Here is a 12500-nt window from a genome sequence, read left to right as displayed (position 1 = left end):
TGAAAATGATTAGGATTCAATCAAGCTGGCCTGTAATGAGTGATTCTCTCAGGAGTGTTTGCATTACGCTGAAGGCCACAGGAACTAATTAACCTCATATTATCTGGATAACAAGGTCATGATCCTTTTAAAGACACAGCATTGATAAATGACATGACAGATCAACATCTTCACTTCATCCACTGAATAAACAACAGAGGAGAAATAAAAAGGATCGGAAATGATCACTTATGCAAAAATTAAACAATGGATGGAAAATTCCTATTAATAAAATGAAAAACAAAAAATATATATATAATAAATTAAATTATTAATTAAATTAGACTAAAAATAAAATAAAACTAAAGTAAATAAAACTAAAGAAAATTAAATTAAAAATAAATAAAATAAAAAAATAAAATAAAGTAAATGAAATAAAATAAAAAAATATGAAACAAAATAAAAGTTAAATTGAAATAAAAAATGTAATACAATTTAATAAATTAAATTAAACTAAAAGTAAAATTAAGTAAATTATTAAATTAAATGAGACTAAAATAAAATACAATTAAATAAAATGAAATAAAATTAAAAATAAATAAAAAATGAAATAAAAGTAAATAAAATTAACATAAAACAAATAAAACAAAATTAAAAATAAATTAAACTAAAAAAACTAAATTTATTAAATTAATTTTAACAAAAAAAAATCTAAGTAAATAAATTAAATAAAAAATAAATTTAACCCAATAAAAATACAATAAAACTGAACAATCTAAAAATAAAATAAAATTATGAAAAAATAAAATGATCATAGCGAAAATGAAAAAAATCAATGCACGAAAGAATGGACAATTTAATTTAATTTAATTTAATTTAATTTAATTTAATTTAATTTAATTTAAGTATATAATTTATAATATATTAAAATTAATTAATAAATAAATATTATAATTATAACAGCTTTGCCTCAGATGTTTAATCTAAAACTAATAAATAATCACACAAACCATAAAATGAATGCAGAGAGCAGCTCGGATCATTTGAAATGCATTCAATATATTCATATATTCCCAGAATATTTGCATTACTATAGAGTTCCTGCAGACTGTGTTCAACGGGGAGTCTGAGAAACTGCTTCAATCTCTCTGAGACGTGACATTAAACACCTGCGGCATCAGCACAGGTCTCACACACACACACACTGATGTCCACAGTGATGCAGGTCATCACACACCTCCTTGAACAAAATTGTGACTTTTGTTTATCTTGTGAAATTAAAGAACGACTGAGATGAGTCAACACAGGCCCATCCTCGTGTGTGTGCATGTGTGTGCGCCTTTTATTTGTTACCTCATGACAACCAAATGTCCCCATAAGTATAGCAATACAACACTCTCAAAAATAAAGGCACAACATCTGTCCCTGGGGTGGCTTTTGGGTCCATTTTTGTTCCTAAAAGGTCCTTAAAGGCACAAAGTAATACCTAAAAAGTACCTGCAGGTCAAATTTAAGACTTTTGAAGACCCTTTTAAGAAAAAATGAGGACTTATACAGAGCTAAACACAGGATTACACAGGCACGACTAGTCTAAATCAGGCTGTCTTCATTGTCTGTGGAGTTTGAGGTTGGAGTCAGACTGTGAGGAAGCTGTAGATTTTTTTTTAGCATTCAGAGAAGTGAGTTTCCATCTGGGACACAGTCGAGCAATCAGGATTTGATCTGAGGTGAAGAACAGAAGCGCTCAGATGCTTGATTAGACTCAGACTTGAAAACCTCTCACTAACCTCACGATTCCTCCACTCCGTCACAGACCGCCTGAGCTGACTGCTGTCTGCTGACTCTCAAAAGCACTTTACACACACACACACACACACACACACACACACACACACACACACACACACACACACACACACACACGCACACACACACACACACACACACACACACACAGGAGGACTTTTAGTCTCAGTCTACTGTGTATACTGCTAATTCTAGCCTCTCTGAAAACACCTAGCATATGTAACTGAGGCCAGCTAGTGTGTGCTGTGCAGGTAAACCTCACTCCTCTGACCTCTAAAGGTGCTCTACCGACAGATGCTAGATGCCATGGTCTTTAGCCTCCTTGGTAGAGCACCTGACTCCCATGCGGAAGGTCACCGGTTCGATACCAGCTCGGAAGGGGTTGGGTGGCGTGGGACCGGCGGGGTTACATTGGTGCCGTGACCCGGATGGGAGTGAGGCTTAGGGGGGTGAATGTAACGGAGGCCAACTAGTAAGTGCTGTGCAGGTAAATTTCACTCCTCTGACCTCTAAAGGTGCTCTAGCGACAGATGCTAGAGCCCATGGTCTTTAGTATCCTTGTTAGAGCAACTGACTCCCAAGCGGAAGGTCGCCAGTTCGAAACCAGCTCGGAGCGGGTTGGGTGGAGTAGGACCGGCGGGGTTCCACATGCATTTAATATTATACTGTATGAGCATCAGTATATTTCACCTGTGCATTTAGTGGATATGAGTACAAAACTTTGCTTTCTTTTCCAAATTATTAAAAGTTGATCGACACATACACAAAAATGATAACAAAGCGTCTGCTTCAGAAATTATTCAAGTAAACAAAGTTGGTAATGTGTTAATGTAATGTAACCAGTTTGGAGATGGGCATCAGTATATTTGATCCGTGCATTAACCTCTTATTAAAGCACAATAAACCTGCTTCTGTATGTTAATCAAACACCAGAAGACAAAGATCTTGAATGTATAACTGTAGTTACTGTAATAAGAATGAATCAGTATATCATTTATAAACATCTGTGAGAGAATACTGAGGTACTACAATAGCTGCGTCCCAAACGGCACACTATGCACTATGTACTTATGCACTTACACACTCAACAGGATAGTATATGTATGTAACGTTGTCCCAAATGGCACACTAATGTTTTTTTACTAAGCGGAAATTCAAACCGTTTCCCTGATGACGTTTGTCGGTTGCCATATCAGTGAAATAAATGAACGAATTATCAAATAATACCTGCCATGAGTATAACCGCATTCACCATCGGGAGGCGCTATAATCACTCTCATAGGAGAATTTTGCTTTCACCATCCAAAACAAATAAAGTGATCCAACATGTGCGTCCGATAGCTCCGCCCCTTCCGCTATGTAGGCAAACCTGTGGTCGTTGAGTGTGTGAAGTGTCCATCATTACACACTTCATTTTAGCGGCTGAATGAGTGCATCATCCGGGTAATTAAAGTGCACTTATTATTTTTAGGGTGAACACACTACTTACACTATTTATACTACAAACTGGCGTAGAATAGTGCATAAGTATGCGATTTGGGACGCAGCTTATGTGATTTAATGCTCATATGAAAGCCTGCTAATATACATACACCAATGATGCTTCAGAACATATCTGAAATGTCCCGTGACGTGCTTTGAAATGTGCATTTTTTTATTTGATGTTTGATGTAATCTCAACTAAAACATAAAGAGAGGGCGGGGCATATTGTAGCTCCGCCCCTTTTTATTAAAAAGCCAGTAGCATTTTGTTTGATCTTAACTCTGCCAGTGAGAGTTGTTGAGCTCAAGCGCATCAAATGAAGAGCGAATGAGAAGGGGAGGGGCATGTTAGACACTAGAGAGCATTTGATTGGTCAGAAGATTTGATGAGAAACTCAAGTATGAGGTGATGTGATGAAAAAAAGCGCATGCGTAACTACAAGCTTTACATGTTTTCCTCAGTTTATTATCTTGTAAACGTAAATGTTGTCCGTGCTTTGGTGTACATTTGATAACAGATATCCAAAAAAAACTAACAATACTGATACCAATATCTAAAAAATTTCATTTTAATTTCATGGAACCTTAAAAAACTGATCAGTATTATTGTGTTAGTGTGTATTGAGGCTGTCCTGACCTTCTTGACTTCATATTTGATGGAGAGTTTGATGCGGCTCAGGCAGGGTCTCTGGAGCTCCGCGGGGGGATTCTGGTCCACGTCTCCGTTCAGAATGGCCTCCACTTCTTCTGTGTCCCGGCAGAGATCCAGAACGCCCACCACAAAGTCTTTACACTGCATTGACAACTTCCTGTAGTCATTCTGAGAGAGAGATAAACAAGAGAGAGATTAGATTGAAGCCGCACCCACCTGTCAAACAAATCCCATTACCGTTGTTCCACCATGAGGATAATCGAGAAACTATTCAACTAAATTCAACTCATGCTAATTTCTCAAGTGCTTTTCCAATGTGGATTGTGTCAAAGCAGCTTAACATAGAAGATCATAGTGAATTAAAACATGTGTCAGTCCAGTTTTCTGAGCTGAAGTTCAGTTTAGCTCAGTTCAGTGTGGTTTCATTTTCACTACTGAAAGTCCAAACGCTGAAGAGCAAATCCATCAATGAGCAGCTCCCAAACCAAGCAATCCAGTAGCGACAGTGGAGGAACAAACTTCACCACTTAAAAAAACCTGGAGAGAAACCAAGCTCAGTTGGGCATGGCCATTTCTCCTCTGGCCAAACTTCTTCAGTCTAGACGGCGGAGGCTGGAGAATGCTGGACGTCCATCGTGGAGAACCTGCAAGTATGAATAGGTCTCTGGCGGGTGTTCAGGCAAGTCCACGGGATCAATAAGGGGACTCGTCTGTCAGGGATCAGTCTATATATCTGTCTACTTACATATTTTTATAGGACAAGATGAAAAAGAGAAAGTTTGCATATATTTTTGCATATCAGCTTCAGCTGTGTGTGTGTAATCAGGTGGTGACCTGAAACAGGTGTGTGAGTGAAGGGCATGATGGGGTTTGTAGTTGGTAGAACGACATGGAGTGTTCTCCAGCAGTCTGCAACGGGAAACACTGTTTCCAAAACGGCCATTGTTAGTTTTCATTTAAAGTTCTTGATTCATGGTTGATGTTGGAATTCATGAAATGCCAATTATTATTTATTTTGTATTTGGTCACCTTGGATAATTGAAATAAACTGAATCGCTTCAGCTCGTCTCAGTGATGTAATATATTCATTTTCCTTCAGCTTAGTCCCTGATTTTTAGGGGTTGCCATGGTGGAATGAACCGCCAATTATGCCCATATATGTTTTACACAGCAGATGCCCTTCCAGCCACAACCCAGAAACGCCCATACACATTCAATCACACACACACACACACACACACACACACACACACACACACACACACACACACACTACGGCCAATTTAGTTCATCAATTCCCCTATAGTGTATATGTTTGGACTGTGGGGGAAACCAGAGCCCCCGAAGGAAAGTCACGCCAACACGGGGAGAACATGCAAACTCAGAAACGGCAACTGACTCAAACCAGCGACCTTCTTGCTGTGAGGTCACAGTGCTAACCACTGAGTCACTATGCTACCTTAAATATATATATATATATATATATATATATATATATATATTTAACCAGTCATAAATGAATATGGATTTTAATTTTTTTTGTCAAGATTAAGAGTTAAATTAGGGCTGTGCAATTAATCCAAAATCCGATTTCAACTTCGATTTTGGCTTCTAATGATTATGAAATACCATTAATCGATCAGTATAAATCAAATAACAAAAGGAGAAAATCCCTCACTGCTCTTGACTGAAGGACTTTTGTAGCTGAAGTGTTTTTCTTACAGTGAAGAAGCTTAAAGCACAGTTTGTTTAATATTTTTATTCTATTGTATTTATTTCTCTTACCTTTACAGGGAGGAAAATAACTGTATATGTGCAGTTAAAGTCAAAATTATTAGCCCTGCTGAATATTAGCAACCCTTTTCCCCAAAGTTTTGTTTAATTAAAGAAGATTTTTTTTCAACACATTTCTAAACAAAATAGTTTTAATTACTCATTTCTAATAACTGATTTCTTTTATCTTTGTTATAATGACAGGAAAATATATTTGACTAGATATTTTTCAAAATAGAAGCATTCAAATTCAAAGTGCAAATTTCTTCTGCAGACAATAAAAAAAATAACTCTCTCTCTCTCTCTATATATATATATATATATATATATATATATATATATATATATATATATAYATATATATATATATATATATATATATATATATATATATATATATATATATTGCCTAAAGGGGCTAATAATATTGACCTTAAAAGAGGTTTAAACATTTTTAAACCTGCTTTTACTCTAGCCGAAATGAAACAAATAAGACTTTCTTCAGAAGGAAAAATATAATAGGAAATACTGTTAAAATTCCTTGCTCTGTTAAACATCATTTGGGAAATATATATATATTTTTTTAATTCTCAGGAGCGCTGATAATTTTGACTTCAACAGTAATTGTTTTGAATAATCGTGATTAGAATTCTGACAAATATAATCGTGATTATGATGTTTCCCAAAATCGAGCTCCACTAAGTTAAAGTCAAGTAAAAGTAGGTTGAAGTTACTGAGACTTATTCCAATATGTTGATGTACCTCCAACTCCTCCTCTTCTTCTTCTTCTTCTTTGGCCTTAGTCCCGTATGGTTGCGGGGTCGGCTCTTTGGAACAAGTCCTCCATTTAGACTTGTCCATATGATAACAACTTTTTTTACACATTCCTGCCGGCATGTCTTCTGGGCCTGTCACCCTCATACACTACGGACAATTTAGCCTACCCAATTGACCTGTACCGCATGTCTTTAGACTGTGGGGGAAACCGGAGCACACAAAGGAAACCCACGCGAGTGCAGGGAGAACATGCAAACTCCACACAGAAATGTCAACTGAGCCGAGGTTCGAACCAGCGACCCAGCGACCTTCTTGCTGTGAGGCGATAGCACTACCTACTGCGCCACTTCTTTTTTAACATCATTGCCTCATAGAAAACGAATGACAAGATCTCAAATTTCTCTTGCGAGTGCCACTCGCACCTGCTGTTCTCTTCTTCTCAACCGAGTGTTTTGAAAAGCACAGATTGACCCGATCACCTCCTATTCTAAACTCAACCCAGTGTTTTCAACATTACCACATTCTCACCCGGTTATTTACTTGTTTATTTTGTTTTTTGGTATTTGTTGCCTGCTTTCTGGAACCATTCTTCGCCGGACTCAAACCCTGTCGTCACGGTCAACTCCGCTTTGCGTCTCAAGTCTACCGACATCCGCAGCGAGCCATTGGACAAACTGGTGACAGCGAAGCGGTCAGCTGTTAAGCGAGAAAAGGAACATCCTCATACCGCCCCATAGCATTCGTTTTAAAGACGAAAAGCAGCCATACGTACTTCTGGATACATAGTTTGCGATCTTCAGAAATGTATATGGGGGTACAGTTTCAGAATGAGCCAGTGCTGGTTGGATCATCTCTCCAAATGTGGAAGCAAATGATCAGACTTTGATTGAAGATTTTTTCTTTCATTGCATAGATTAATTGTTTACAAAAAGAGCAACGATTTGATCCACCAAAATAAACACTGCAAATTTCGACTTCACAAAGACTTTAAACCGAGCCAAAAACAACTTTTACACCAACAAAGCAGATGATCCGAAGGCAAACTCGCTGAACTTCAGCTCAGAAACCATCATCATTCACAACGACAGCAGAAACCCCTTCCAGAAGCCTGTCGGAGAGATAATCTCGTGGAGTTTGTCTGTCTGTCCATCTACAGAATCAGACTCTCTGTGCATGGCAGGCTCCTTCACATCACCAGCTTGAGTCCTGACACTGATCTGAGGTCTGTAGGAGGAACAGATGCCGATGGCTGATCTGGCAGATAATGAGCAGTCGGCCGGTTTCAGCATTACACACCAATCCTTTCGCACAGTACATGTGTGTGTGTCTGAAGCACGAGCCGTTGCACAAAGACACGGGAATAATCAAGCTCTGTCTGGATAAACTCCGAACACTTTCACAGTTTGAGCTTTAAGCAGCTCCATGCTCACGGATCAAGACACACAGAAGGATTTGCTTGCTTCAGAGAGATTCAGGGCCCTATCATACACCCGGCGCAATGTGGTGCAAGAAGCGACGCACTAGTTGTTTGCTAGTTTCAGCTAGGCGCAAGAGTCGTTTTGCGCCACGCTATTTAAATAGCAAATGCATTTGCGCTCATATGTGCGCCCATGGTCTAAAAAGGGAGGCATTCTGAGGCGCACTGCTATTTTGAGAAAATATAATAGATTTTTCAATAGACCAAAACAAAGTTGGTCTAAAGTCCAGCGCACAGCGCGTTAGTTGTGCGCCTCGCTTACACACTGCGTAATACACACAAGATGTAGAGCAATACACAAATATCTTTACAAATGAAAAATGATTAAAAATATTAAGGATATATATAGGATATAATAAGGATATATATATAGGATACAAATATAAAGGATTAAAATATAACAAAACATATTATTTTCTAGCCTACATAAATAACCCCGGGGGTGACACACACAACTGGAGGTAAGATCCAATATGCAGGTTTATTCAGCGTCAAGCAAGCAATGGTCAAATCAGGTGTGAACAGGTATATGCAGGTGTAACGGAGGCCAGCTAGTGTGTGCTGTGCAGGTAAACCTCACTCCTCTGACCTCTAAAGGTGCTCTAGCGACATACACTAGAGGCCATGGTCTTTAGCCTCCTTGGTAGAGCACCCGATTCCCATGCGGAAGGTCGCCGGCTTGATCCCAGCTCGGAGCGGGTTGGGTGGTGTAGGACCTGCGGAGTTACATTGGTGCCGTGACCCGGATGGGAGTGAGGTTTAGGGGGGTGAGTGTAACAGAGGCCAGCCAGTAGGGGCTGTGCAGGTAAACCTCACTCCTCTGACCTCTAAAGGTGCTCTGGCGACAGACACTAGAGGCCATGGTCTTTAGCCTCCTCGTTAGAGCACCCGACTCCCATGCGGAAGGTCGCCGGTTCGAAACCAGCTCTGAGCGGGTTGGGTGGCGTAGGACCAGCGGGGTTACATTGGTGCCGTGACACAGATGAGAGTGAGGTTTAGGGGGGTGAGTGTAACGGAGGCCAGCTAGTGTGTGCTGTGCAGGTAAACCTCACTCCTTTGACCTCTAAAGGTGCTCTAGCAACAGATACTAGAGGCCATGGTCTTTAGCCTCCTTGGTGGAGCACCTGACTCCCATGCGGAAGGTCGCCGGTTCGAAACCAGCTCGGAGCGGGTTGGGTGGAGTAGGACCAGCAGGGTTACACAGGCAAATCCAGAGTCATAATCAATACACAGGCAATAGGTCGTAAGGCGGGCGGCTGAACAGGAGAACAAGGATAAACAAGGCTAAGGTCTAAACACGGGAAACAAGACAAGAAGAAACAGTTTTCAGCTTATTCATTACAATTTGCTTTTATATAATGTTATTATTATTAGCAGTATTATTTGTTATGTCCATATTTATATTTGTTTTATTAAAAACAAGCTTACATTTGTCCACCTGTCAGGTTTTAGACCATATGGGGCACAGCATGTGTATTTGGATATAACTCAGGTTTTTGAGCACATTTGTTATAATTGTTCATTTATTCGTTTGCTGGAAATTAGAACTGAATTTAGAAATAGTTTTGAAGCAAATCTTTGCGCTTAACAAACTAAATTAATTATTTATAGGCTAATTGATGTCTGTGTGTACAAGGTTTCCCTATCCACGAGAGCGAAAGTAGATTATGAGATGACTTTTCTCTCATTCTCGCGCTGTAGAAGCTCTGTTTAACGGTTTTCTTGCTTGTGAAATGCTCAGTTTTTCCACTTCCACTTACTTTGCGTCCTGTAAATAGCAAATGCGCTTATGGCGCGACGCAACTGGCTCTTAAAGGGAATGGGAGATGAGACTCTGATTGGTTTATTCTCAAAACACACCTATAACTCATTAAGAGAACAAGCTCAACCCTGTTAGACCATGCGCCACGGCGCAGAGCGGATTTTCCTGTCCTTAAAATAGCAAAAGTGGATTCTTTCACGCCCTGAAAGGGCTTGCGCCCTGCGCTGTGCACTTTGGACCCTCAAATTAGAGCCCTCAGTCGCAAACGCTGATGACAGATAGACTATAACCTGACAAAGTTCAAAACATCTGCTGTCTGTACGCTGCAGAAATGCTTTCACTTCAATTTTTAATCTCGTTTCTACTCCTGAACTGTCATAAACAACAATTATATTACATTATAATAAAGACACTAACAGCATTCGCATACATTGAAAAACTATTAAACGAAGAATAGACTTGGGCCTATTGGTATGTGTGCACTGTTGCATGCAAGGTTTGTACATTTATAACCATCCCAGAGGGTGGCAAGTCACTGGCATTGTAATTTTGGGGGCTGAGGGCTGAAAAGTTTGGGCCACCGTGCCACCCTTCATTTCTTTATTAGTACAAACAATGACAGGTTGGCTATATCTGATGAACACAGCTAGAATGGATCTTCTGGACTGTTCATTAGTCTTCCTGTGATTTGTTTACGTGACAGCTCTTGCTATTAGCGGCTCTCTCTGTTTAGCATATGATGATGGAGTGGATGTGAAAATGTCAAACAAGGCCGTCACACCCTTGAGTGAGTGTGTGTGTGTGTGTTTTATGACTGATAGCTATAGCTGTTCTAACAGATTTGCCCTTTTTACTGGATTATTGTGAAGAAATCAACAACACATGTTCATTCATTCAATCATTTTCCTTTAGCTTAGTCTCTATTTCAGAGGTTTCCACAGTGGAATGAACCGACAACTATTCCAGCATATGATTTGTACATCGGATGCACTTCCAGCTGCAACCCTGTACTGGGAAGCACCCACACACACTCATTCACACACACACACACACACACACACACACACACACACACACACACACACACACACACACACACACACACACACACACACACACACACACACACACACATATACACACACACACACACACACACTCATCCACTATGGCCAATGTAGTTCTCCAATTCCCCTATAGCTCATGTGTTTGGACTGTGGGGGAAAGCGGAGCACCAGGAGGAGACCCACGTCTATCCAAGTCTATCCAATTCCCCTACAGCGCCTGTGTTTGGGCTGGGGGTAAAGTGCATTGCAGTAAAAACCCAATCGCTGTCATTTAGACTCAGGCGCATATGAGATGTTAATATAACAGCACTCATTTGTACTCATAACATAAATCTTTCCACTGTTGTTCTTCTGTGCTTTACTCTGGAGAGTCAGATTAATCATTTATAGTATGATGAATGGTTTGCGTACTCGTTTGTAAGTTGCATCGGAGCGTCTGTTAAGTGAATAAATGTTACTATTTTCACACAATGGCAATTTAATTTCTCCTCCTTCATTATAAGCACTCAGCTTGGATGCTTTCATGTTGTAACTCCAGTGGATTTTCCATTACAGCCTCAATGTTACAGGCTAATATAATTAATCAGAGTGATGTTCAATTACAGACAACTACGTCTACAACAGAATCGCTCTAATGTGTTGAACAGCATCAATCATTTTCACTTTTTAACCTCACGGTAAGTTTATTTATACTCCTTTATATATTATTAATGCTTCTTTTATATACTCCTTTAGTGCTGTATAGAAACAATACGAGTTTGTCACACAAATTTGTCAAAAAAAGAAAACAATCAGTTCATTGAACATTTTAAAATTATATTTGTGTTTTGTTGCTGCTTTGAATGAGTACTTTTTTTTCATTATCCATTTAAAAAAGCATAATAGATCTGCTTTTAATTGTATTAGATGGCATTTAAATAGTTAAATAGGTTTTTATTTAACTGAAAGTCGCTTGGAAAATACATGTATAATGACTAAGCTAGCAATCTACTTAATTATGAATATAAACTTCGGCCATTCATGTCTGTAATTTAGAGGAAGGATAACAGTGGACAACAAATCAAAGCTAACATACAAAACTAGACAAAACAAGAAACAAAAACAAAATAAATACACAAAAAACATCATCAAAACACAAAAACGAAAAAACACACAAAACAAAAACACAACAAGAACTATACAAAACAAAAAAGAAAAGGAAACTAAGCAAAATGAAAACACAACAAAAACAAAACAAAAATAAACGGAAAAAAATGTAATAAAATGAAAAACAAAACTAAACAAAAAACATATAGAAAAAACTAAATAAAATGAAAAACCACAACAAAACAAAAATAAACGAAAAGAAAAAGGAAAAGAAAATTAAAAAGAAACAAAATGAAAAAAAAAAACTAAAGGAGAAAAGAAATGGAAAACGAAACAAAATGAAAACAAAAACAAAACAAAACAAAAAGGTAATTAAAACAAACCACAAAAAAGGGAAAAGAAAAGTAAAAAGAAAATTAAAAGAAAACAAAAACTAAACAAAAAGAAAATAAAAATTAAACAAAATAAAAAGAAAAACTACAAAACAAAATAAGAAAATATAATGAAACCAAAAAGAAAACAAAATAATAACAAAAAAGGTAAACAAAACAATACTAAATAGAAACAAACCACAAAACAAAACAAAAACAAAAAGGAAAAGAAGAGAAAAAAAATGAAACAAAATGAAAACAAAAAACT

General features: G+C 38.1%; 1 protein-coding gene across 6 annotated transcripts in view; it reads right to left on the bottom strand.

The window, feature by feature from the left end:
- trpc7b (transient receptor potential cation channel, subfamily C, member 7b) overlaps positions 1-12500 on the bottom strand; it is a 102566-nt gene that overhangs the window by 43428 nt on the left and 46638 nt on the right. For all 6 annotated transcript variants that reach the window (XM_073921132.1, XM_073921134.1, XM_073921133.1 and 3 more), the window contains 1 exon segment: positions 3905-4087. In XM_073921132.1, coding sequence (XP_073777233.1) covers positions 3905-4087 — 183 coding nt within the window.

The sequence above is a fragment of the Danio rerio genome, chromosome 14, assembly GCF_049306965.1.
Source record: "Danio rerio strain Tuebingen ecotype United States chromosome 14, GRCz12tu, whole genome shotgun sequence".
NCBI classification, from domain to species: domain Eukaryota; kingdom Metazoa; phylum Chordata; class Actinopteri; order Cypriniformes; family Danionidae; genus Danio; species Danio rerio.
The sequence above is the reverse complement of the archived record's forward strand: the minus strand, read 5'-3'. Positions and strand labels throughout refer to the sequence as shown.